We start from the raw sequence: 27,878 nt of genomic DNA, 5'->3' as shown, positions 1-27,878 counted from the left end.
TTTAGGATCATTAAAATTATAATGAACTAAATTTCTATATGGTTTAAGTATGCTTTCCTATGTTAATTCACATATCTCATTGAATCCTTGAGGCAAGTATGTGCAGTATTTTCATAGATAAGAATGTTGACACATGAAAGATTTTTGAAACTTGTTTTAGAGTTTACAGTCAATAATTGGCACAACGGGTTATATAATCTAGATTTTATAATTATTAATAATATTTTTGACCACATCTACCTTCAAATTCAAATAACAACAACAAAAAATCTGGGTCGCAGAAAAGCCAAATAATCTCTGGAGACAAATTTTAGAGGTAAGATTTCCGCTTTAGTAAAGCAGTGCTTGAACAGACTATAGAAATTGAAATCAATGATTTTAACCATTCCTACTTACATTTAATCTAGAGATAAACTTTATAGAAATGTTGTGTACCCTGATGATATTATCCTTCTTTCTATTTTGGATCCTCAGAGTTTCTCAGGAACAGAAATTATATTCAGTGAAAAAAGTCTGCATAGATGTAACTAGAAAGGGATCACATATCATGAATATTAAATTGGACTATATTTTATATAACTGGAATATTTTTATTTAATAGATAAAATATATTTTTGTCAAAACAATTATCATATAATTGGCTTTTGCTGAGAAAAATTTACTTTCCAAAGTATATATTTGAAAAGTATGGGCAATTATTGAATAAGCATAATTATAATTATTGACTCTAAACATTTTAGCATCAAATGACTACATTTGGGATTTAAAACCAAATCTTGTAATTATTGTACAGCTAAAACTACTCAAAAATATTATCAATAATATGAGAAGAAGGTATTAGTATTCTCAGTTCTAAAAATCCTTACAAGTATATAGCTTTTCCTTGAGCTTATCTTTCACTGAGATTCTTTTTCAATTAGCAGTCAGTCATTTACTTGCAGCAATGTTTTATTAGATTGTAGAGAAAAATAAAATTCTAATGTATGGCTGCAATCATAGTGAAATCAAAGACAGGGCTAATATAATCAGAGCAGAAAATTATACTTGCTTTATTCACATAGCACTACTTTTTAAATTTCCCAGCCCTCAGTGACAGATACCAGGGTTACATTTCTTTTGTATCTTCCCACAATGTATATTGTTAAATAACTCTTTCTGACAGGTTAATTTTTATGAAGTTTATTATTCGTAATTGCTCTTATATTCTTTTGAAGAGCCAAGGCCTCTTAATAGCTCTCAATTTTGAAATAACCATGGAAAATGGAAGATTTCATACAGGCCAGGAAACTAAGTTTGAATGATTAGAATAGCAGAGGGATTGGGGCTGAAGTTCAATAGCTGAATTTATAAAAATAAATGAATACCAAATAATAGTATGTAGAGAATGAAAACGAAAATGGGTTTTAAAAGTCTGGATAATCCCTGTATTATGTTCAAGGACAGAGCCAAAGAACAACAGAAGCAAATGTCCAAATTCAGAGGGATAGGATGATAGAATCATACCAAGTTAGAAATGGAAAGGTCTTTGTCGAATAGCTGATTTGGAAACTCTTGTCATGACTACATAGTCAATAAACCCTAAAGATTGCTTATAAAACATATGTATGCTTAGCTTCAGTTTTCTGGAACAAAGAATCTGTAGCTTCACTGGAATATTAAAGGGAATTCTGATGCAACTGAAGTTAAGAAACGTGAAATACAAAGAAACTAAATGACTTGACCATCATAACACTCAACATAAAAAATTCCTTTAAACTGCCGTAATGTGTAAGAAGAGCTAATTCTCCCCTCCCCAGGCTATGGCAATAGGTCTTTTCCTGTCACAAGACTCATGTATCTTTAAATCATCCTATGCGTCACTGTCAGATTCATCATAATATTGCACCTCTTTGATGCTATTGTTCTCCAGCTAAAATTATCACCGTGTCATGAATGCATGCTAAATTGCTTATTCTGGCACAGAAAACTATCCACAGTTCGATTTCAAATTTATTTATCCACCTTATCTCTTAATATATGTATACAGTCTTCATTGTCTAAACTCAATTTTATGTTACTTATCATATGAATTATATCTATTTTGAGGGGATTTTGTTCATGCTGTTTCCTCTAGATGGACTAACCTGCATCTGTGCTTTCCTCTGCCCTCTCTCTATGAGCTCCTCTGGCCCTCTGCACCCATAACCAGTGAACACACAAACACACACATGCGTACTCCTAGATACACTCACCTCCCATCAAAATACATTTTTAAAGGACTAAATCAAATAAAGCTTTTCTTTATATGCTGAAACATAAAATTATCTATCCCCACTTTGAACCCCTGTAGTTTCCAGTTTCTACTATCATAGGGTACATCTCATGCAGTTATTTTTTCAACGTAGTATTTATGGTAAGCCCACTTTTTTATATAGTGGTTAAAAACATGGATTTGGAAAGAGTTCTGTTATCAAATTCTTACTCCATCATTTATTGTCTTTATGACTTCGAGTATTAAATGGAAAATGTCTCTGCTTCTCATCTGTAAAACTGGCACAATAATAGTAGGGTTGTTTGAAGAGACATAGATGAACTCTTAGGACGTTATTAACACTTAGTATGTGTTCAATGTTAAGTGAAATAGCTACCAAATACTTTATAAACATTGTAATAGCATATGTATGTAATATTATTATGTAATTTTTATTGTAATTTCTTGCTCATTGAATTAAATAATTAGACCTTTCATGTTCATATTCCAAACATAATTCTTACATAGTCACAGATCAATATATATTTACTGTACATATTAATATTTATATACTGTTTCAGAAAATATGTAAATTAGAAAGTTTCTAAAATAAATATAGAAGGGCAAATCCCAATAAGAAATTATATATATTTTATAAGTAGAAAATTGTATTTGGCAAAAGCCCAAACAGCTTCTCCAGTTTGATGTTCCACTAGCCAACATCACAGAGATACATGGAGTAATTTCTGTAAGTAAAAACTGGTCAGGTGAAACAGTTATCCTGGAATTATGGAGCTATTACATTGATAAGACAGATTTTTGAATTTCTACAAAGGGCAATTTTGATAACTTTTCCCTGAATAAAATGGCTGTATTGAAAGGAGTAATATTTATTAACAAGCTTAATATTAATAATAACTGATGAACTACAAGGTCCAATGAAAGTTAAAGAGGAACAGGGATGTAAAAGCAAAGGGATTGTAACGTTATTTTTTTGTCATTAAATTTTATTTTTTGTCTTTTATAGTAAGTAAACTCGTATTTGAAGTGTATAACAAGTATCAATCTATTAATAGGGACACACAACACTAAAAAGTTAAAGATTATCATGTTTCTTAAAACTCACTTTAAAGCTAGATTTAATATTTAAATTTTGTAGTCTGGCCTCTACTGCACAATTGTGTTCATATCTGTGTCATATCCTTGAAGTATTAGCTCCTAGAGTCCAGGGCAATGCCCTTGCTATTCCTTGGATATAGTTTTTCTCTAGTGCACTCGGTCACACGGTTACTCATTTATTCATTCTTTTTTTCATTGAGCTTTAACTCAGTGAAAAGTTCTATCTTAGTATTTGGGAGAAATATAATGAATCAGATTTTTCCCTCACCTCAAAAGTATTTAATAGGAAGAAAAGAAAAACGTGCATTATTGAATAGCAAGGTTGAAGGTAACAAATGGCACAAAGAGATTACGAATAGATTTCTATACAAGTTCCAGGGAGAAAATATTTTTTCTGCTGGGGAAAAGTAATGAACATTTAATGGACTGGTATTATGACTTAAGCTTTAAACAATGAGTGAAATTTTTGCCTGCATAGATTAGGGAAAAGTGATTTGAATGAAAGAAGGATGGCATATAAAAAAATACAGGACATGTATTTGTTCATCTGTTCTGCCATTAAAAGTTACTTAGGATAACCCCTAGCTAATAAAAATAAAAAACTAGTGATTTTACTATAATCTTTCCTTGTAGATTTCATGAACTTTTTCTACTATGATTGTGTTCTGAAGACAAATTTTCTTTCCCTAGAGGGCCTCTAATTTTCAGTTCTACTCTTTTGCTGCTAAGGGAATAGGATCTAGAGCTGTGTTGTCCAATAGAACTTCTGTGACAGTGGAAATGTTTGCATCTGTGCAATATTGTGTTCACAAATCTCATGTGACTATTAAACACTTAAAATATAACTAGTGTGACTGAGAAATAGGATTTTTAATTTTAATTAATTTAAATTGCTACATGCAGCTCATGGCTATTAGAATTGCACAGCATAGATCTAGAGTAACCTTTTTAGGAGAAGTAAATCTGGATGAATTTTATCCACAAGTGGATCTCCTTTGGGTAAAATATAGTATGTCACAGTATTTCCTATGAGATCCTGTTACATCCCTTCATTGCTGAAGCCAGTAGTTTTACCCAGTATTGTCATTGCTTGGGTACTATTGTTAATTAGGATATGCACAAAGGAAATTAATAAACTATATATCCAGGAAGCTCTGAAGACTTCTACTAGGAAGTAACTTTTGAATTTAGTCTTAAAGGAAAGGAAGTTCACCCTGGGGTTGAGGACAGGTGAGCTGGGGATAGTTCAGGCAGAGATGAGAAAAATATGGTGTGACCAAGGAATACTTGATAATTCATTAGAACTGGCAAACAAAGTATCTTTGTAAAGAGCAGGAGAGGAGAAAGAGCAATTTGAAAAAATTTAATAATGTATGTTTTAAAATACTGTCCAAGTATTGGGTTTGATTAAGTTTATATAGTTTCCCACCCCAAATGGTTATTCTATCACATATACATAGGATTTTCTTTTCTTTTCTTTCTTACAAACATCATTTATGTTTTAATCATTAAAACAACTAAAATTGCAGCTTTGTTCCCTAAATTTATTGGGCAAGATTGAGATTTAGGAAATTTATTGCCATGATGTCACCACTGGTTTATAATTTATAAAACTTTGGATTAGACATTAGCACAGTTATTATTTCCTCTAATGTCTTACCTCACCGCAGTCTAATAACATTCAGGAAATCCAGAAGACAAAGGGGAAAGAGTGGTCTTGAAAGCTAAAAATAGTTGCTGAAAACTGATGCAATCATGTAATAAAATATGGCACAATAACTTATATGATATGCTCACAGTATCTGCTAAAGCAATTAGAATCCATGCAGCTAGATTTCTGTTCATGTATTACTAAAAATGAAAAGTATTTCAGCCCAAGTAAGAATATAAGCTATGTGGTTTAATTGTATACATTGGTCTTAAGATTTTTGGCCTTATTACTTGCATATGTGATCTGTTTAACACTCTTTAAAACAGAAAATCATTGAGTAGCAATCAGATTTCAAAAAGTCTTCAAAGTACAGCCAGACAGTTGTCTACGTGATACGCTATGTATGACAACAGAGAATGTACAATTATATTAACACAGACTTCTTTTCCAAGGGGTCAGCGTTTTCACACATCTAATAGGTCTCGTGCACTAGATAACAGAAACAGCAATATTGGTGTCTCTCAATCACATTAAGTTCATCAGACGTATTAAATGGTAGCCCTTTTTAATTGAGAATTTTTATACATATTATATATATATATATTTAACATCTTTATTGGAGTATAATTGCTTTACAATGGTGTGTTAGTTTCTGTTGTATAACAAAGTGAATCAGCTATACGTATACATATATCCCCATATCTCCTCCCTCTTGCGTCTCCCTCCCAGCCTCCCTATCTCACCCCTCTAGGTGGACACAAAGCACGGAGCTGATCTCCCTGTGCTATGCGGCTGCTTCCCACTAGCTATCTATTTTCCATTTGGTAGTGTATATATGTCCATGCCACTCTCTCGCTTCCTCCCAGCTTACCCTTCCCCCTCCCCATGTCCTCAAGTCCATTCTCTACGGCTGTGTCTTTATTCCTGTCCTGCCTCTAGGTGCTTCAGAACCATTTTATTTTTTATTTCATATATATGTGTTAGCATATGGTATTTGTTTTTCTCTTTCTGACTTACTTCACTCTGTATGACAGTCTTTAGGTCCATCCACCTCACTACAAATAACTCAGTTTTGTTTCTTTTTATGGCTGAGTAATATATTCCATTGTATACATGTGCCGCATTTTCTTTATCCATTCATCTGTTGATGGACGCTTAGGTTGCTTCCTATACATATTATATTTAATGGGGTTTTTTTGGTCAGAAAAGCTTTTGAACTGGACTGTGGTCTAGCTATAGAAATGAACAATTTTCAGTGCATTTTGGGAGTTCAAAGTATTTACATATTTTTAAACATATGTCTTAATTTCTACTGATGAATATATAGGCAGGCATTTCCACTGTAGCTTGAGAGATATTAATCAGTATAGGAAAGAATGATCTTATTTTGGTAACTATAAACAATGAAAAAATAAATTAATATTTTTGAGGGCATACTAAGTATTGTTTTATATACATTATTGCAGTAAATATTCCCAATCAACCCTATGAGATTTTCCTATCCTCCTTTTATAGATGACTGAGCTTCAGAAGGGTTTAGGGATTGCCTGAGGCCCAGATAATAAAAGGCACAGCCAGGGATAATATCCATTTCTGTCTGATTTCAACAGCTTTAGACTCTATTACTATGTGTAACAGGTATGAATTTTACACTACAAACATTTCTATGTAAGAAATATCTTTTAGTTCCCTATTATGAAAGCAAATTATATTTATTCCAGGCCCCATATCACTAGGCTGGAAAGGAAATTCAATCTTTTACCCTTCAGTAGAATCCTATAAGAATATAGAATAATTACACTGTAGAAACCCAGAAATGTGGGCAAGAGTTCTGTTTAAAGGAAAAAAGACGGAAAGGAAAAAGGCCAGCTTTGAACACATTACCTGACACCATGACAAAGGATAGTTTTTCATCTTCTCTTAAACTGTAACTGACATGCTTAACCTCTCTTCCTATGAAGTTTAATCCTTTACCTTGTAAATCAAATGTTAAACACGAGGTTTCAAGTCCTTTTCATATACCTTGGCATTGTCTTACTAACGTGGATACATGATCCCAGACATCATGTGTCTCTCACTTTGACAGATAGCTCCTCTATCTTTGTCAGTATTGTAAAATGTCTTATGAGGACAAGAAATTTATACTAATATTCATAACAATATTTTCAGCCACACCACCACCTCTCCTTGATGCTTCCTCTAACCTGTGAGGACTAATCACATAGACAGATTTTAATACTTTCTATCATTGTGGCAGTAGAGTGTATATCATCTACTGAGCATATTTATTTTGGATTGTTTCCTAATTCTTATCTAAATATTTCTTAAGATTTCTTCTATGCTTCTTCTTAGTATATGGCAATAAATTTCATATTATAATTTTAATATTCAAGTGTCTATGACAAATGTGTATTTGTAAATAAGTTTATAATTTGGTGACTTATCTGTTTTTAAGTAATATTTCTTTCAAGTTCTGGTAGGAAAGTTTACAACAATGGTAACAACTTGTGTTAAATTTTCATATTCTTGTAGCAGTAATATGAGCAGTATTAATAGAGTAAAAATACTGTCTGTTTTTTATTTTGCTGCTTTAAAAATACTTTATTTCAATTCTTTAATCCTCACAATAAACATTTGAGATTAAATATCCTTATCAACATTAACTTTTAGAAACCGAAGGCTCAGAGATATTAATTGGCCACCAAAGAACCAGAGCTAATCATTGGCCCAAGTGGGCCTGACTCCTGACTCACTGCCCTTCCTACTACAACTTAGCACAATTCTGAGAAACCCTGTAAATTTTTCACAGTGTAAATTTTAGAATTCAGCTAAAGAACCATCATTGCTAGGGGATAGCTATTTACCAAGTACAGAATCACTGCAAGCCAACAGGAGACTTGGTAATTCTTACAGTAGTAAAGATGGAGAACATTTTTGGTTTGCTTCCTTTTTCACTCTTCTTCCCTAACTCAAATGAATTTTAAGAGTCATAATTTGAAACTCTGCCATTAGCTCCATCAGAGATATTAAATGTTAAATAAAGTGATGCATATTGGCCATAAAATGAACACCATTTACTATCCTAAGAATATAGAAAATGCTTTTATGTGAATAGTAGAGAAATTGCCAAAAAAGGTATTTTATTTCAGTCTGTGGACAAGCTAATGTGCTACTGGAAAATGCATACATATTCTGACCTAATTAATTTCCAGAGCACTTGGTTCTGAAAAGAATGCTCAGAAATACCCCAGTTTACTCCACTGTCATATAGAAGCCTCACATTCTGAGGACAGTGTCTTAGGCATGAGTTAGTTATCTCCTTATTAAGGATTTTGTTGCAGTGCTTTCTGGCATACTTTCTACCATAGTCAAATGTTCACTTAAGTTTCTGGGTGCTTGAGCCTCAACTGAGCAGACTTCCCTGTGATAAAAATGTGTCACCTCTGTGCTTGTTGTCCTAAGGACACTATCTCCAGGCACACCCATCCTAATAGTTTGATATTTCCCACTTAGAGAAATTGATAAGGATAGTTTCAGGTACCTTCCACCTTCCAAGGTGTGAGTAACTTTAAAATGCTTGAGGAGCTTGTAAGCATCAACGTCGTAGGAATGACAGAGTGGAGGACGTGACTGCTATGATTATTTCCTTCTGGAAAGTACGTACAGAGAAGTGAGATAGCGTATCTTCTTGCAGACATCTAATATAGTGAGTTGTTATTTTTTCTCTACGTGAAGGAAGTAAAGGAGTTACTTGTTTAAATTTAACATTCTTTCAAGAGCCATTAAGGAGGCTCTTAGCATAGCTAGGTGATAAAATGAACACTCATCGCAGCGCGCTTGTCCTTTAGAGTTCACTTATGCACTGTCACTTGCAACATGCTAAATGCTACTAAAACTCACCGAGCTAAATAGATATTTGTCTAGTAATAGCTAGGTTTTATCCCCCTTAAGTTATTCTGTCATCTCTAAAGTTTACACAAATAATAATACACCTTGATAGTGCAGAAGAATACGCAACCTCTCTCTGATTAACTGGCATGTTGAAAATACTTTCTATTATAAATAAATTGAATTCTTCTTTTTCTTTTCTACAGGACAACATTTTTAAGCTGGAAGACTCACATTTTGAAAATGGCCGTGGGAAGAGCCCATATGACCCTAAACTGCTGACGGCATCTCTTTTAATAGGTACTCAGTCAACAGTCAGCTAAACAGTGAATTTTCTGTAGATAATAGCCAGATTCCATGTTCCTTGTTATATACCAAGATTTTTCATTATTAATCATAAAATATTTTAGGAGTATGTCAGTTGAGATATTTTCAAATATTTTGAAAATGAAGAAGAAACACTAAATGCTGATTTGATTATTGTACTATCTAGTCTATGATTCTTTTTAATCAGAATGGTTTAATAGTGTCTTTAAAATTGGCTGCTCAATCACTATACATCCCCCTAGACCTTTACAATTTTTGTTTTGTAAAAATATGGTTTTGATTTTCATTTTTGGGGAAGAGGCGTTTCAAGGGGGAATTTTGACAGGTCAGAAGGAAAGAATGGGATTCACTCCAAGTTGTTAATTGTAGTCCCAAGATTTGTCACACTCTCAGCATTTGGTCAGCTTAATCAGCACAATGCAACTAAATGGTAGTACAATTGACAGAGACCCCTTGAGTTGACAAAGTCCTTCTGTATTCATCTTTTCTGACTTTAGGGCTTCTTCTTCTTTTTTTAATCTAACAAAACATTTTATGTATTTCCTGTGCCCTTTTCTTTAGCCATCTTCCTAGTTCTAGTTTTCTTCTTTCTTCTTTTACTTCAGCATTGCAGATATAGGTGGTGAATGCTTAGCCATAGTTCAAAAGGATAGAAAGAGGAAGATAGAAGTAGGCAGAAGGAGAAAACTGTAGTTTGTATTGAAAAATAGAGAATTCTTTCCACATTCTTTTAACCACTTCTGGACTGGGATTAAATAATACACAAAAAGTGATAAATCATTAAACAATTTTTCTTTTTCTTTTTTTGTTTTCTTGTTTTAACTTTTGAGTATGCCAACAACCTAAAGTACAGAAGATTCTGGGTCATTACCTTACTCCTGAATATATGTTTTTATATAATCATGTAGAAATTATGTAACTTTTTGTTTCCTTTTCTTTTTCCTTTTGTTTTCTTTTTTATAAAATATAGAAAGTAATTATTTGATAACACAAAAGAATAATAAGTGAAACTTTTCAGGTATAAACTTTCTAATAAAATTTTGAATAATACATCTAGATTTTTAAAAGGTAAATTTAGGCTATTATTTGACATATAATATTTCATAAAGTTTAGCCTTTTTATTTTAAAAAATAGTCTTTTTTCTATTCAACAAACTAAGACTCTAGTCATACTGACTACAGCATTAACTTGAAAATATATTTTTTCCAGTATTCTCTAGTGTTTATCGCTGTTTCACTGATCCTTTTACTATTAAGAATAAAACCATTACAGCATGAATTACCTCCTCTATTGCTTTGGAAATGTAGACAATTTCAGTCCATTTGATCCATTTATGGAGCACTTTAACAAAAGTTTAAGACCTGAAGGAATGCAGCAAATGTAACACACTTATAATTTTCCTATTCGCAGATGGCCTAGTGATTACGTGTGGATGACTTCCTTAAGTGCACACACAGAAATTTGAAAACTGTCTTAAACAAAGGGGAGGAGTCCTATCTTGTTTGAACCTGCAGGCTATACTTATTTAAATTGCATACTGAACAAAAAAAGATAGATATTCCTCAAAAAAGCAGTATGTAAAAGTGTGCCTAGAGCAGCTTTATTTTGTGGTATGTTTCTCAGTAGGGGCTTGTTTATTTATTTTAATATTCCACTGAGAAAGTATGATGACAACTAAGTATTACATAGTTCATATGGCGTGCAGCCACACAATGTCCACAAAGAATATGAAACGCTGCAGTTTTGGTTTTATATTAGAACTTCCTTGAAACAGTTGTATAGGTTTGTGAAAAGGAAAAGAGAATGAGGGAAGTTGCATGAGTCAAGGAGAGGATGTATGGCTAGAAAAGAATGGTAGGCATTTCAGAGAAACAGCTTTTAAATGAAAGCCCAGATCTCACCTAGCCAGTACTGTAAAGTAATTGAATAATTTTCAGAGATATTTAGTGCTTATTGACAGAGGAGATTATTAAAGCCAACTTAAGTTAATTTCTGGATCAGTTGAATAGCAAGATACAGAAAAATGAGCAGGCCATACTAGACCTGGTAAAATCCCTCAAAATATTTGTAGCACCATTTTAATTCAAAAGCTGTGACTTCCTTTATTGAGGTTACCTGCTTCTTTATAACTATGCTATAATTCTGCCACGCGTCAGGAAAGAACATAATTTGACATTAGAATATGCTCTCACTTGGTATTAAAGGTACTCCCCAAATTAATTAACTATAATTGAGAAATTATTTGAACCACTCTGAGCCTCAGTTTCTGTGTATGTAAAATGGCATGGCTATGCAAATTCCACTAGTTTGTTGTGAGAATTAAATAAGGCAATGTAATAGCATACTACATTTGGGTACGTACATATTTCTGGCGTATATTTGGAAGCAGAAACTGAAGAGGAACAGGTAATAGTGGTTTTCTGTAGGGAGGCTAGGAGAGAGATTTGGTAATGTATAAATTTTACATTTTTAATTTTGTATCATTTACAACTACTTAAAAAATGTTAGTTTTAAAAGTACAGTATTAACAAAGCCAGTATATTTATTGTTACAGAAAAGGTTGCTTAACAAATGTGAAAATGTAAAAGTATTCCCATACCCTTCCACTCTCAAGAAGTAGCTTTCATCCATGCCATGTCGGGTGTGTGTGTGTGTGTGTTTGAGAGACATATTTTTTTCCCTCTGTTTCTAATTACTCTGCTACGCTGTGAGTGGAATTTGCTTAAGGTGTTAACAACATAATGGCTTGGTCTTTAGGTTTGTTTGATTTTTACTCACATCCATGATACACTTTACACCTGTGTTAGTAATGCTGTGATTTCATCAGGAAATTTTTTTTTTCCACCTTCTGTTTCTTCTCACCACACCCTTTTTAGGAATTGTAATCCAATACATTAACTGATCTAAGCCACATTTTTACTTCATTTTGAGCTGTGAACAGAAAGTACAGAGTACATATGAACTTGTGTTTTTAACACATGCTTCTCAGGTACGCTGCCATGGTGGAAATGCAGTTCACTAAACTTTTTGTTCATCTCAGTAAAGAATGCTTTCCTTAGAGACAGTTAAGAAAGCTTACAGTTCAGAAAGAATGGCACTGTACTCAAATATGAAAGAGCAACTTTCATATTTGACAATTTCTAGCTTGTTAGTTACATCTGTCAGCACTAATTTATCTCAGTCTGATGTATTATTTTTGAGACATCAAACTGCCTATATGGTACTTTTGTAGAAAGACTTAACAACTTTGTTGGACAAGAGTATCCACAACCACTTTTTGATGTGTATAACAATTCCTTGAGTATATTATTCTACCATCAATTTAATAAAATTGGACAGATACATTTTCTTTCACTAGTAACTTAGTATATATGGGAAAACCCAAAAGTATGTATCTTAGCCATAATGCAATTTGAATCATTGTAAGCTAACATTTACCTATACTTAGGGTCATAAAATTGGAAAATTAACAAGCATAATTTGATAACTTCATAAAGGACCTCGAACATACAAAAGAAGTTTGGCAAGTGGGCTTTTTTAAAAAAATATATTTGTTCTCCAAATATAAGCCAACTAAGGTATGTAAATTGCTCAAACGCAGATATATATATATATTTTTTTTTAATAAATTAATTTTATTTATTTCTGGCTGCGTTGGGTCTTCATTGCTGCACACGGGCTTTCCCTAGTCACGGCGAGTGGGGGCTGCTCTTCGTGGCGGTGCACGGGCTTCTCATTGCGGTGGCTTCTCTTGTTGCGGAGCATGGGCTCTAGGCATGCGGGCTTCAGTAGTTGTGGCACATGAGCTCAATAGTTGTGGCTCACAGGCTCTAGGGTGCAGGCTCAGTATTTGTGGTGCACGGGTTTAGTTGCTCCGTGGCATGTGGGATCTTCCCAGACCAGGGCTCGAACCTGTGTCCCCTTCATTGGCAGGAGGATTCTTAACCATTGTGCCACCAGGGAAGCCCTAAACTCAGAAATTGTCAGGTCATTTCAGATAGCCAAAGAATGTAATAAGTCTTTAATACAGGGTAGAATACACAATTACATTAAATGAAATATAGTCTGAGTTGATATTTTATATCTGCTTAAAGAGAATGCAAGAGTAGGATATTCTACCATCTATACAGCTGGGCTAAATAAAAAATATGTCATACAATTTCTGGAGGAGTCATCCTGGATAAGAACCCTATAGATACCTGAGCAGAAAATCTGATCTAAGGCCTGGTGTAAAGGAACAGTTAGTGATATTGAGCATTGACAACATGAGAATGTGCCCTCATGCCCACCTAATCATCTAGTGCCCTCCAGCTCATAGATATCATGTTGACTCTTGCTAAAATAATATTTGAGTAGGAGGTAATTTCCTATGACTGGAGGCAACTGGTGCCTTAACTACAACCTTCCTTTGGTTTCTAAGTCAACTCTTTATAAATTCTGTCTTTAGTAATAAATTCAGTCACTAGCTCTTCTACTGTGAACTCTTCTAACTCTTCTACATTCTCTGAGTGACAGAAAATCAGTGTTTCTGCCTTTGCCTTCATTTATATTGTTATTTGCCTTCCTCATGTGGGAATGAATCAAAAAAGAGTCATAAGTTGTAAAACAGCTAAACAAATGAATATGAGAAACAAATACCTATCAATATCCAAATAATGTTTATTTGGTTATAGTTTTCGTTATTTCAACTCTATCTGGAATAGAATTTACTATAATAGCAACCGTAATTATGAATTTTACTCACACTGAAAAAGGTAAATGAAAAAAGCAATTAACTGATGATATTCTTTACTCTTCCATTTCTGATTATACTTACTGTTAGGCATGGTCTGGCTACAGTCTGATATGAAATTGCTCAGTTTTCACCTTTCGGTTGTTCTGTTTTCGCCTTTCATGATTTTCATCACCTAACGTGGTTGAGGGGGCAATGAGGTTCAACTAGTAATTTAATACTTTTGATTTTTCAAGGTAAAGAGGATACAGGTCACCCTATGACAGACAGGTGTTCCAACATGAAAGTATTTGAAATTGACATGAATGTTTTAGGCTGCTTTCACAACACACTTTAACATTCTCTCATTCACCTGAAGTTTAAAAATTCATCACTTCTATCAATCAGTTATTTGTAAAAAGATAAGGTTTCAACCTTAATAAAAATGTTACAGTGATTGAATACAGGTTAAAATTAAGTAGACCATATGCATTAAAATGTTTCAAAATACCTTTGAAACTTTTAGATAGCTTGTTCATAGTGTTTTTGTGCCTTTCGAAAAGGGTTATTTCTTTACCTTGTGGGCATATAGAACATTATTGTAGCATATTATGGTGAGAGCAACTCAGATTTGAGCAAGTTGATATTTAATTAAGTAAAGAGAAGACAAGATGCTTTTGAATCCCAAAGATACCATAATATGGCAATTTATGGTGTCATATGAGTACCATCCATTTAGCTAGTAATTTGTACTTAATACATTGTCAAACCATCACTTTTATTTGTCTTGATTCACAACAATTCAAAATAAGTGATCAATTTTTAAAAACTCAGTCTCTAAGATAAGGTGTCTTTCTATTAATATTTAAAGTTACAACTTGGCGTTTCTCAGTGATTCTGTCTATTTAGCTATTCTGCACTGCTTTGGAAGTTTTCCAAAGCCTGGTACCTTCAAACACATGAGAGAACCAGAGGTTCTACCAGAGGAATTAATTTAGTTTGGACCACTGAAAAGGTCTATTTTTGTTTCAAAGCCCTTTATTTGCGAGTGAGAGTTGTGGGTGTGAACAAAGATAACACATAAAGGATCAGACTAATTAGACTTTCCCAAAGGTATTGATAACTGAAGATGCACAGAAAGTTTCTGATTGATATACAAGAAAGTCCTTTGGAAATTATAGTGGTATACAAATGTTTTAAGTTATAATTTATGTATGCCTACTTTGTTTTCTGAGTATTTTTTGAGTCAATGAATTCAGAAACATTAGCATATCCAAATAATCAACAAGATAATAGGTTTTACTGTCATTATGGTAGATTATTTGGAGAAAATGTTACATTTATTGTTGTTTCGCTGATAATTCACTGTAAGCAAGCAGGCAATAATGCATTTTCTGGATGGAATAATATGAGGCACTTTTTGTTTAAAGGAAAGAAAATGTCATTTTTACAAAGTTCAGTTTATTGAACGGTGGTATGGTATATATTTAGTATAAGAGGCTTGGGTTAAACAGGCCTGGGTTTGAACTTTCACCTTGACTTGCCTAGTCATTAGCCGAGCAACCTTGGGTTTCTTGAGCTGTAAAATAGGGATAACATTTACGTCATGGGGTTGTTGACAGAACTAAATGAGATAATTTGAAAGTGTCAAGCCAGCACCTGACTACCCTGCAAGCGCAAATGGTATTCAGTAAATATTAACTTCTCTTTCTCCTTATTTCTTTTTCCCTTCTATTCCAACCTTCTGATTATGATTCTCCCATTATTAAACTCTGACCTAGAGTTAATTCAACTTAAGTAGAAATGAGTCAAAGCACAACAGAATCTTGAGCTGTAGTGATTATGGCCTGTGTTTATCAAAATACCCCCTTCTTCAAACACATTTCTGTTATATCTGAAACTATGTGGTGGACTTGTTTTTGGATTGTATGATAGCTCATACCAAGTTAGAACATTTTTCCCACTTGCTATACTAAAAAATGAAAGGCAAGAAAAATTTTTGGCAAGGAAAATATTAGTCTTCTCTAAATTATAGCAAAATCTCATTAATTTAGATCCCACTATAAAGGAAGTGTATTAGAAATTTAATTTCCATTAAAATCAAAACTATAAGCAAGATTTTGCAATGAGACTTTACCCTAAAAAATAAAGATATTAGAACCATAGTAGTTTGAAACGTATAAAAGCAGACAATGTGACGCATATAATTTGTGTTTTGTACTTTGTCTTTGGTCATAATAGAAAATATAGAAGTTCATGTTTTAGTAATGTGCACTGAATCATACTTTACTCAGTTTTTCAAAGTTAGTGCTAAATGAGTAATGAGATACTCCCTTCAACAAAGACACAGGATAAACATAAGTAGCTTTGCATAATGATGCAGAGAGCATTAGTGTGGTCTTAACATGAAACCTGTATTTTGTGTGTTTTGTTTCTCTTGTCTCAATTGAATTAAAGTATGTGTATGTGGTTTTATTTTGTCACAACACAGATGGAGAATTATACTCTGGAACGGCAGCTGATTTTATGGGGCGAGACTTTGCTATCTTCCGAACTCTTGGCCACCACCACCCAATTAGGACAGAGCAGCACGATTCCAGGTGGCTCAATGGTAGGTGGTGCGTGCCAGAATGCAGGCACAAAACACGGGCATCTATAGTAAGTCAGTGGAGAGCTTTCCTTATACTATGCAAACAGCATGAGTTGAGATTCAGTGTGCAGATAAACTCATGGTGGTGACTTCATGGCTGTGTGTGTGAGAAAGTGGGACAAAAAGAGAAAAGAGAGATTAAAAATTTAAGAAAATATTTGCTTTGTGCCAAAACTAAAGTTTCTCAGTAGTTAACTATGGAAAGAAATAGATCTGGGCTGGAGCTACGGAAGGGAGGCAATGGAAAAAGATAAGATGACTTACCAGTCTTGTCTTCCAGGGACACCACAACAAATCTCATGATGTAGTATTTTTTTTTCCTCCACACCTCTCATGTGGCCTTGAGAGCATAAGTTATTAAATGTTTGAAAAAATTGTTGTGCTAAAAGCATTACATTGAAAGTGTTTTTGAAAGGACTTTGTATCATTTCATTTGATTCTCCTTTAATCTTCCTAAAATTCTTTCTCCTGTTTTATAGGTTGGGAAATTAACATTAATATTTTATCTAAGATTACATCTAACCCAATAGTAGATCTGGGGCAAGAACCCAGTTTCCTGACCTTTAGTCACTAGTGTCATACTTGATGAAGCAGATACTTTTTTTAAAAATTTATTTTATTAAAGTACAGTTGATTTACAATGTTTTAATTTCTGCTGTATACCAAACTGATTCAATTATACATACATATATATATATATATATATATATATATATATATATATATATATTCTTTTTCATGTTCTTTTCCATTATGGTTTATCACAGGATATTGAACATAGTTCCCTGGGCTATGCAGTAGGACTTTGTTGCTTATCCACTCAATATATTATAGTTTGCAAGGCAGATACTTTTTTAATTCTCTTTTTCTTTTTAATACATAAATAAATTTACCATAGAAGAAAATTATAAAATTTATATGCCAAAAATAAATAAATACTATTTTCATTCAGATTTTGAACCAAATAATCCTTATATAAGTCTTCCATGTAGAGGTGTTTTTTTTTCGATTATTCATTTATGCATTCATCAAAGATTTTTTTATAATCGTCCCCACCATATTTTCATGATTATTTTTTATTATTAAATAATGATCTCCATTTATATCTGCCTTCAGTCCTATAAAATAAAGCTTCCCAGTCTCTAATCTTGTATTCATGAACTCTCCTTTGGTTTTACATGCCTCATTAATAAGGATGAAGCTCATGGCTTACAGTCCATCTATGTACTCAGTAAGATGCTTGATTGTCTCACTCTTTGAACTTCTGCCACACTTGCTTCTCCTGAACTTCTAGGGGGGGTACCCAAAATTCATTTCACCTCTGTCTTTCACTGGTTTGTTATAGAACAATCACAATATGCTCTAAAACCTCGCTGAAATTTCAGGAGACCATGAGCTGTGTGTCTTCGTTCTTCTATATCCCAATTCTAAAATGACTATTTAAAACATACCTCAGATTACCTCAATCAGCATTTCATTCCTCCTGTAACAACATTTCTGATTGTCCTGTTATTTTTCATGTATTAGTGAAAATGATGTGCCCCTTAACTTCCACCTTTGACCCTACGGCTTTGCTCTTAATTGCATTGATTTATTTTTCATAAATTTACCCAATTTACTGTTTTTGCTGTTTTTATCTCTTCTTCACCACTGATTTCTTCCCTGACCTGCAAACATGTTTGTCTACTCTATCCATACTCTCCCTTTAATCATGGTGTACCACGAGGTCCCTAGATGTCTAAGTCCATAGCCTGGTTAGGAACTTGTTTTCTCAGCATTTTCACCAGATTTAGCCATTTTCAACCTGACTTTGATCCCATGAAACTGCTCCTCCACTAATGACTTCCTATGTTTTTTTTTTTTATCAGTCTTCATTTAGATAACCTCTCCTGTGGTATTTGTCACTTAACTAGCCCTTTGTCTTTAAAAGGGTCTGTTCTCTCAGTTTGCTGCATTTCCTGCTCTCCCAATTTTCTCCAGTTTGACATTACTTCCCAGTTGCTGTTCTTTAAATGCAGGTGATGCCTAAAATAATTCATGATTGAGTACAAACACTGTGGTAATCAAAAGGGACTGGACATATAGTCAAATACCCACCTCTGGGGGTAGAGGAGGTAGAATGGTACCCAGGTGACCATCTGAGAAATTAGAAGCCTCACTAAGGAAAAGAAAAATGCTGAGCTGAGATCACGGTAAGGCTCTCTGTGTAAAGCCGTTGAAGACCCAAACTCTAAAATCCCAGAGGACAGTTTTGGAATATCCACTGTTAATTATTAAACCTAGGCTTTGTATGGACTCAAAATTAGTAGGAAAAAACCTCTTTCATTGTGGTTATCTGGTCTACTCTCAAACGGAAATATTTATGTAGAAGGGGAAAGTTTGTTTTTTTGTTCAGCAAGAATGAGACTTTGATCTACTAAGAACTCTAAAGGACATACAAGCTTTCACTGTCCATGAGAAAGAAAATCTCATTAGAAGATGGAATAACATAAAGGAGAGTATAGTATCCATTTCATTTTCATGGCCTTGGAGGAAAAAAGTCATCAAGTTAAAGCTGCTTTTGTGCAACGCACTCAGATGTTGACAGCTGAGTCTGAATAATTTACACTGTGGGAAAACAGTCATTGTCCGCAGCTCTGTACTTCATCTCTGCAAATGTGTAGTTCATTTGAGAATTCAGTTATCAGTCTCTCAGCACTAAACGTGAGAACTGATTTTGCCAAATTAGCACAAAGGTTACATTTGACAGGGTGCAGAAACCAGAACTGCGGCAAGGTGGAGGATGCAGACACATATGAGATAGAACCAAGGGACTGTGTGATTCACAAGCCTCATGAAATTAAACACCACTGAAGAACAAAATTGGAAACATAATGTTTACACACGCATGTATAAAATAAGTGAATTTTGAGGCATCAGCATAGACTACACAATCAGTTGTGCTGCCAGAAGTAATAAATTACTTTGCAAGGTACTTTTTGAAAGGTCTCCTGGGCTATTGAAATTAATTTTGGCACAGGACTTACTTTACTTTTATCAAATCAATTCAAACCAATTCAATTATTTTGGAAGAATTAGTTGGCCTATTTCAGATGACTTTTAATTTGTGTTCTTGCTAAATAAAAATAAAAAAACTGTGTAGAATTGGATTTTGAAATGTCTTAACTTTTATGGAATTTCACTATTTTCATAATTACTCACTAAAGTTTACATTTTTATAATAGTAGCAGTAAAGGCTTAAATTCAGTTTCATTTTACCAGGAAACATTAGGAATTAAGTAACTTTTAGATGAAGGAACATGAGAGATGGAATCTACTGATTTCTTCCATAACTGCTTTTTAAAAATCATCCTTTACACTAGCCCCTAGTTTAAGATTGCTAGATGTTAGAACAACTTTTGATTCCAGAAAATGTACTGGTATGAGTTTGACCTGATGTGCCAAAATTCGCTGTTTTTTTCTTTTTGCTTCATAAATTCTCTTGATATTATATAGCTTTAAACTTCAATTCTAATTTTGGTTTACTAACAGTGTAAAAATTAGGTAAAATTTCTCTCTGTATATTCATAGTAAAAAACCAAGTTTACCCTGCTGTTATAGTAATGATTTCTTATCATTTATTGTGTAAGTATCACCTAGTTCTTGTACATATTAGTCATTCATTAGAGCAGATGGATAGCTAACCCACATTTATTTGATGGACACTATTTCTAACATTGTTTATTTATGTCTTGGACTAACATTGGAATGCTCTATGATAGAAGGAAAGACTACAGTCTTTAGAGTGAGACACTGTTTTACCTTGGCCTTGTACCTATTCATGGGTTTATAATACTACCTACCTCTTAGAGTTGTGAAAAAATCGACTACATGATAATGCATGTAGAGTACTAAGCAAGTGATTGGCATGTAGTAAGCACTTAATAAATGTGAGTTTTTTCTGTATCCTTTATCCCACTTCCATTGGGTGGAGCATGCTTAGTAAGCTTTGTCAGACTCATTCTGTGAGTGATTTTATTTGAGTCAGGGTGAAAGGGCAGTCAGAGCTGGGTTTAATACATGAAACCACATGGATCCTTGAGAGAGAGCCAAGGCCCAGTGCACACAAACAGACCTAATTACAGTGCCCAGAGTGTTAGACCTTCCTCCTCATTTTAGGAAGACCTGTTTTCTTTTAGTGGAATTTCCTAAAAGGATTGTGCCTGTGGATAGACCAACTCACTTGCTTTTTTTCCTGTAATTGAAATGGTATGCGAGTCATCATTCCACTTCCTCTCACTTGTAACACTCATACCAGGATGGCTTGCCCTTATTGGAATCAGCATAGCTTCCTCTGTGGTCATGCACTAGGATATTTCATGTTCTCTAAAGATTCAGATTTCTCCACAAGATATATTTTTTTGAAAATAGAACCAAGAAATGTAACCGCAAATAAATTCTGAGAGCACAAATTAATACTGCATGGTACCAGATACCTAATCTTAAATCACTTGTATAACTCTTTTGATATACTATTTTAATTCTACCATCTTTAAAGGCATGAACTGTATCAGAGTATCTAACTGGATTTTTTTAATAAATAAAATTAATCATCTAGTTTGGCATAATGTCAGACTTATTAATGATGCCATTTTGAACTATTTCTCTGACTTAAGTTAGTAATATTTTGCTGACCTTGAGGAAAAAAAGCCCTCTGGAAGCCTTACTCTATGGTTACATGAGCAGATGAGTATTATAGATGTTGAGTGACCATTCAGTTGAAACAACAAGAGCAACCACAAACATCCTCTATGAAAGAAGCAACAAAGATAGAGTCTTTTTAAACTTTTGAATTACATATTCTATGAATTACGTTCTGTAGTAATTAGTTAACAGTTCTGAAGTATCAGTGCATAGAGTCACAAATAAAAATGTTAGTATTTTTGGATATTTTTGGTGAAATCATGCTGAAACATGGATATGTAATAGTTTAAAATAAGTATCCATAACTATATCTAAACACAACCTATTAGTTATGGTTTTATCCTTATGAATCTATTACCAAGAAAAATGTTCATGCTGATAAAGAATGCCCACCTGCCAGAAATACAATTTTTTCCAAAAATACATACCATGAAATTATTCTGCTCTCTAAATGATGATAAATTTAATACACTCACTAAATATGCCTTCTTTTTCTCATAAAGAAAAAGTTCCCAAAGTATACCTTTACTTGCTCTTCTTTTCTGAGGACCTATTTTCTGTGTCATATTTTATCTAAGGACCATAATCACTTTTAACCAGTTTTGTTTGAAATTACTTTGCACTTATGAGGGAAAAAAATGAATAAAACTTCGGAATAAAAATTAACTCATTAGTGGCAATGTTTGGAACATGATTCTTTTTTCAGGCCTCTGAGAAAATGTAGCTGAATAAAATAGTTAGGATATGCTATTTTAACATTTTTTAATGATGGGCTAAAAAGTACAACCCTCAAGTATGGCACATTAATCACAAATTTTGAACCACTTATTTCAGAATTTATAGTTGAATGGTGAGAGTAGAAAATAATATTTAAGGGCATGATTACATTTACTAAAGAAAATTCTACTTTTTAAATTAAAATTGATGAAAATATATAAAAGTGAGACAATATCTTGGAAAATTCTTTAAATTATAGCCAGCTCTCTTTTTCCTCTTGGTTCTTAACATTATTTTTCTCTCGTCTCAGCATCAGCTTAATGAATACAAAGCCTGTCTATACCAATTTCCTCTTCTAGAGTCACTACATTCAGAGCTTGGTGGGCCTCAATAGGGATTTACTGCTGACTGAGTAATCTGGGTTCATGTGTGCAGTGACATCAAGCAAGAGATTTACCCTGAGAAGTGGATGCCATGACAATGCGTGTAACCATGGTGTGACTGGCCTCTCTGACATGGCTCTCAAAAGCTTTCCTTCTGTGAAAACAGAAGCCTGTTTGCAAATTAATTAGTTTCTGGCGGCAGCTTGATTGTTGACCCAGAGTTTGTAGAGTGGAAAAACAATCAGATTAGTGTGCTCAGGGTAAAAGACCAGTGTGCAGTTGCGTGTGGCTTGCTCAACTATTGAAACCATGAATGGACTGAAACAAATTCTTTTCTGAGAAGCCTAGGCAGAGGTTAAGTGTGATGAGCCTAGAGCTCCCAGCAGCAGGGGTGGGGGAATTAAAGGATTTTAGCCAGATAAAGCTGAATGATGGCAAGCAATGCCATTGAATTTTAATAGCATGGATAGTTTTGACCAAATAATAAAAAAAAAAAACCCAAAAAACACTTGTTATGTTGTTCTAATCCCTCTGAGTAGAAGGAATAAGTTTACAATATTATTAAATGTAGGTTTGACACAAATACTTTCACAGTAGAAAATTTCAGAAGTTTTCAGATGGGAAGGTTTTAATTAAATTTGTCTCAAAGGCTAATATGATAACATCTAAATGAAAAACTGTTATGAAGTAACCTGCATTTTTACGTTGATAAAATTTTTGTTGATATATTTACCTCAGCTGCTTTCTGAGGTGTAATCCTCACATGCCCAATAAAATTAATCCTGAGTCAAAGAGAGATGTTGGCTGATGAGAATACATATTCAGCTATCTACTTTTGCAAATATCAAATTAGGTAACCGTGCCAAGGAATGATGTCTGCAATCTTAGGGTGAAAAAATTCTGCATACAGTTTTTGATGATTAAAATTTGTTTTAGTCAATAAATTATTGTTTATGCTTCATTTTGTAAGATTACCTAACACAATAAGCCATATATACTCTTCCTTTTTAGATACCACTGGCAGATGTCTCCCTAAATACAGCTCTGATGGCTATCACAGTACTTTCCCGTTCAAAAATCATTTATATCTCTGAATTTACAAGTGAATTGAATCCAGATTTTGCTGCCTGTCACGTTCTTTGTCATGCAATCCTAAATGACCTGTCCAATATTAAACACTAACAGACTCAAATAGGGTGGGTTGCCCTTAAATTTACTATCATTTTCATGTAACCATACCATTCTCTCATTGGATTTTAATCTTTCCCACCTTTGAATCCCAAGAGCACATATATGCATGTTTCGATTTATCACAGGGCCTACCACTTTGCCTTGCAATCTAGGATATGCCAAATAAGAAACTCTTCAGTGAACCTTCTTTGCAGGCTCTGGGGTCAGATGGCCTGAGTTTGTATCCTAGGTCCTCCCATCTACCACCCTTGTGACTTGGGGGGTAATTTATGTTACTTATTTTCATCACCCATTTATGATTTGTAAAATAGGGTTAATAACTAATACACTGTTTTTCTGAAAATGCATGAGACAGTCCTCATAAGGTACTAAGAACAGTGTCTAATAATATGGTAGATGCTCATTATAACTGTGATTGCTGCTGGCGTTTGCATACCAGCTCTATACATAGAACACAGTGCACATTTGGAGAATTAATACAGAGAACCAGCCTGAAGGTTATGTTTACCTTTCTTAATCTGTTCTCAGGCTGTTTTGTTTTGTCTTATTTAATTGACTATTGTCAATATATGGGCACTTAATACATCAAAAATATATAAAATATTTGTCTTTAGTATTAAAATAGTATATAAACTTTTTAGTCACATTGGGCTTAACAAAATTAGCAGATGAAACAATGAAATGGTGAACCAAGGGTAAATTTAGCTCTATTAAGTGCAATACTTACCACTTAAATAAATAAATCATTAGGTTAATTCTTTTTTTCCAATATAATTTTTAAAAAAACATTGACTGCATTGTTGCATCTAGGATATTCATGTATCCTGCCGTATCACAGCTTAGCTTTTAATTTTTTTCATATGAAGACCTTATCTGTAACCTTTGGGGTCGTGGTTAAGAGCATGGAGTCTGTGGAACTTGACCGCCTGACTTGGGCACTAACTGAGCAGCTGGAGACAGCTACTGTAAGCTACCTGTGCTCAACGTCCCTTTTTTCAAGTGGAAACGATAATCGTTCCTCCCTATTGGGTTGTTATGAGAATTATGCATAAGTAAATTTCTATAAAGCACTTGGAAAAGAGAATATTCTTACCAGAAACAAAACAGACAAAACAACTCAGTTGATGTTAGCTTATTCCATAACATTATGTAAGAATTTTAAATAATAGAAAAATAAAAATACCTAAATATGTCAACTCACTAAAGATGTAGTAGAATGTACAGTCTCACTTAACTGAACAGCCATGTATTTCTAGGAAAGCAATGAAAATGGCTTAAGGAAAACAAGACAAGATGAAGTGATAGTAATCTATGCCCTTTCCTTAGGCAGAGTCTATACATACAGGATTTCTTGTCTAATGATGTGAGTACATTTTGATAAAACAGATCTACTACTCTTTTGCTTCAAGAAAGGGAAAAAGGATTTTTTTCCCTAAGTTTAGAAATATCCTAAGTTACTTACATATGACACTGAAATGCTCTAAACTTCATATATCAACTAAACATAAATTATAAAATGTTATGCAGAAGAAGGGTCTTTAAAATATTTTCCCGGTAATATTAGTAAGGAAGATTTGCATGTGTTTGGATGTCCTTAAAAGAAACATTTTTTACTTAAAATTGTTTGTGTCACTATATGTTTTAAGTAACTAGACAAGAGAAAATCACATCCCTTCACCTCCCAACCAGGCCTCCCCCACCTTCCTTTCAGCAATCTATCAAATTCCTGTGGCACTTTTGGATCAACACATAAATTCTGCATTTTAAACACTATAACATTTTACATATGGTAATATTATTATTTTAAAATATATTTATGCAAAAATAAAGATATGCGTTTGAGAACTATAGTTTATTAGTAGTAATTTTATAAATTGATAAGTATAAATTTTTTTCATTAGAAGTATAATTTTTGTTATTTTGTGATGGTTTACTAAATCATAACTATTTTGGACTTTAATGTAGGCTGTTAGCATAAGGAATTCATCAAAAATGTGTCTCTTCAATATGTTTATAAATTTGTCTAAATTCATATAAGTGTAAATAATCTCTTTCGCCTCATTTAATAATATTTTTGCTTTTTTATTTTTATTTTTTAAATTAATTTTTATTGGAGTATAGTTGATTTAAAATGTGGTGTTAGTTTCTGCTGTACAGCAAAGTGAGTCAGTTATACACATATATATATCCACTCTTTTTTAGATTATTTTCCCATAATGGTCATTACAGGGTATTTAGTAGACTTCCTTGTGCTGTACACTAGGTTCTTATTAGTTATCTATTTTACGTATAGTAGTGTGTATATGTCAATCCCAGTCTCCCAATTTATCCCTCCCCGCCTTCCCCCTTGGTAACCATAAGTTTGTTTTCTACGTCTGTGACTCTATTTCTGTTTTGTAAATAAGTTCATTTGTACCATTTTTTTAGATTCCACATATAAGCAATATCATATGGTATTTGTCTTTCTCTGACTTACGGATAAAGAAGATGTGGTACATATATACAATAGAATATTACTCAGCCATAATTACTAATTTAAAAAAATGTTAGGGTTTCAATATCAAAGAGAACCATCCCTTTTTGTACATTTAAAATCCTCAGCTGAATGTGTATGGGAAATTCGTGACAGCCAATTTAGTTTTCCCTTTGAAACCCACACTGCCTTCTTCTGCTTAGCGTACAATAGGATTGAAGTGACAGACAGTACAGAGCTGTATTTGGGGGCTTGTATGTTGTGTTTTGACCCATTTACAATTTAGTAAACTTGAATCTCAGTGATCCTGAAAGTTATTAATGCCAAGACTGATATCAAATGATTACTGCCACGTAATTGCTTAACACCTATAGAGTTTATTTATCAGTGGGTTTTCTAAACACATTTAAGACTGAATGAACAAACTATACTCACGTTTTGCAGGACAAGAAAGTAATCTTCTAAGTCAAACAAAAATGACAGTATTCTGAAAATAGAAAACAAAACATAGAAATTACCACAAAACCTTACTCATTTGGGAATGAATTAAAGGGACATCTGGTCATACTAATAATTCAAATTATAAAATTTGGGCTTACAAGGCTAGGATGAACCAATAAGGTACAGAGCATCTTTGATCAATGACTTTTATGTATTTGCAGTAATCATATGAAATATTTTGACGGAAGAGAAATTATTGAAGTAGTGGAATATTGCTGTTTGCCATAAGAAAGCTAATGACTGACCTCCCTGTTGTTATTTCTGTTGATTTCCTTTAAATAAAATAAAAGGGAAAGTCACACTCTTTATAAATATCAAGGTAAATATACAGCCAACTCTGATCAACCAATCAGTGCCCAAATTAAGAAAATTGTAATATAACTGGATGTGAAAGCCCTTGAGATGATTGTATGTTAATGAATCTTAAAATGTGAACTGATTTTCCACTTTTTTCCAAACTGGAACTACCTTTACTGACTTTCTGGTTTGTTTCTAATTCCTGAGTAAGTGCAACCTGTAGAAGGCAGTTGAAAAGACTGGCTGGGGCTAGGAATTTGACAGCAGGAAATAGAACAAGAATGGCAGACCATTAGAGCGTCCAGTTTTAATGTCCTACAATGCTGAAGTCATTTGGTAGTGATAGAGCAGGGGCAGCACCAAAAAAGAGGGTAGCCATGTCATAAAGATATGCAAAATCCCTACTAAATTTAATAGTTTTGATTAATTTTGTCATCTCCATTTTGTATAAACATGCTGCAACTCCATTAATCAGTTCTGCCTGTTAGCTACTCATGAATTCCCGAACTGTTTGTCCTTGGAAGGATCACACTTTGTTAGCAGTAGATGTCACTAATATGTTAGTGAAGAATATTCTGTTAAGAATAGCAAAATGAAACTTCATTTAATACACTTTAATACAACTAAGGAAGCTGACTATGTCATTGCTATTAAGCTTGATTACTTGTAACTATTACATATTTTCTAGGATGGGAAAACATAGGTTATCATTAAAAAGGAAAAAAAAATTTCTGCAAAACATATCTACCCACTATTCGTATGGAGTCAGAAAAGAAAGATGATAATTATGGAGGAATAAAGGGAGAAAAGAAAAGAGTAATTCCTAATGGTTAATAATAACTTCCTGAATAGATTTTGTCATTATCACTTAACCATAGTAATAACATCTGTCACTATAAGAAAATGTATGACATCACAAACTGAAATTAAAATCTTTAAACTATACCATTGTCTCGTATCTAAAAGTCTAACCCTGAAGTTTATAATGTAGGTTAGATGTGATACATATTAAATAATTTTTACAGTCTCAGAACATTGCAAAATATTATTGGAACA

General features: G+C 33.4%; 1 protein-coding gene across 1 annotated transcript in view; it reads left to right on the top strand.

Moving 5' to 3' along the window:
- The window catches only part of SEMA3A (semaphorin 3A), a 231,811-nt gene that overhangs the window by 113,605 nt on the left and 90,328 nt on the right, over positions 1-27,878 (top strand). The window contains exons 5-6 of the mRNA XM_065883393.1: positions 9,095-9,188; positions 16,419-16,538. Of these exons, the coding sequence (XP_065739465.1) occupies positions 9,095-9,188; positions 16,419-16,538 (214 nt within the window). The remainder of the gene's footprint in view (positions 1-9,094; positions 9,189-16,418; positions 16,539-27,878) is intronic.

Source organism: Phocoena phocoena, chromosome 9 (genome assembly GCF_963924675.1).
Source record: "Phocoena phocoena chromosome 9, mPhoPho1.1, whole genome shotgun sequence".
Taxonomy (NCBI): Eukaryota; Metazoa; Chordata; class Mammalia; order Artiodactyla; family Phocoenidae; genus Phocoena; species Phocoena phocoena.
This window is presented reverse-complemented; position numbering and strand designations above follow the sequence as displayed.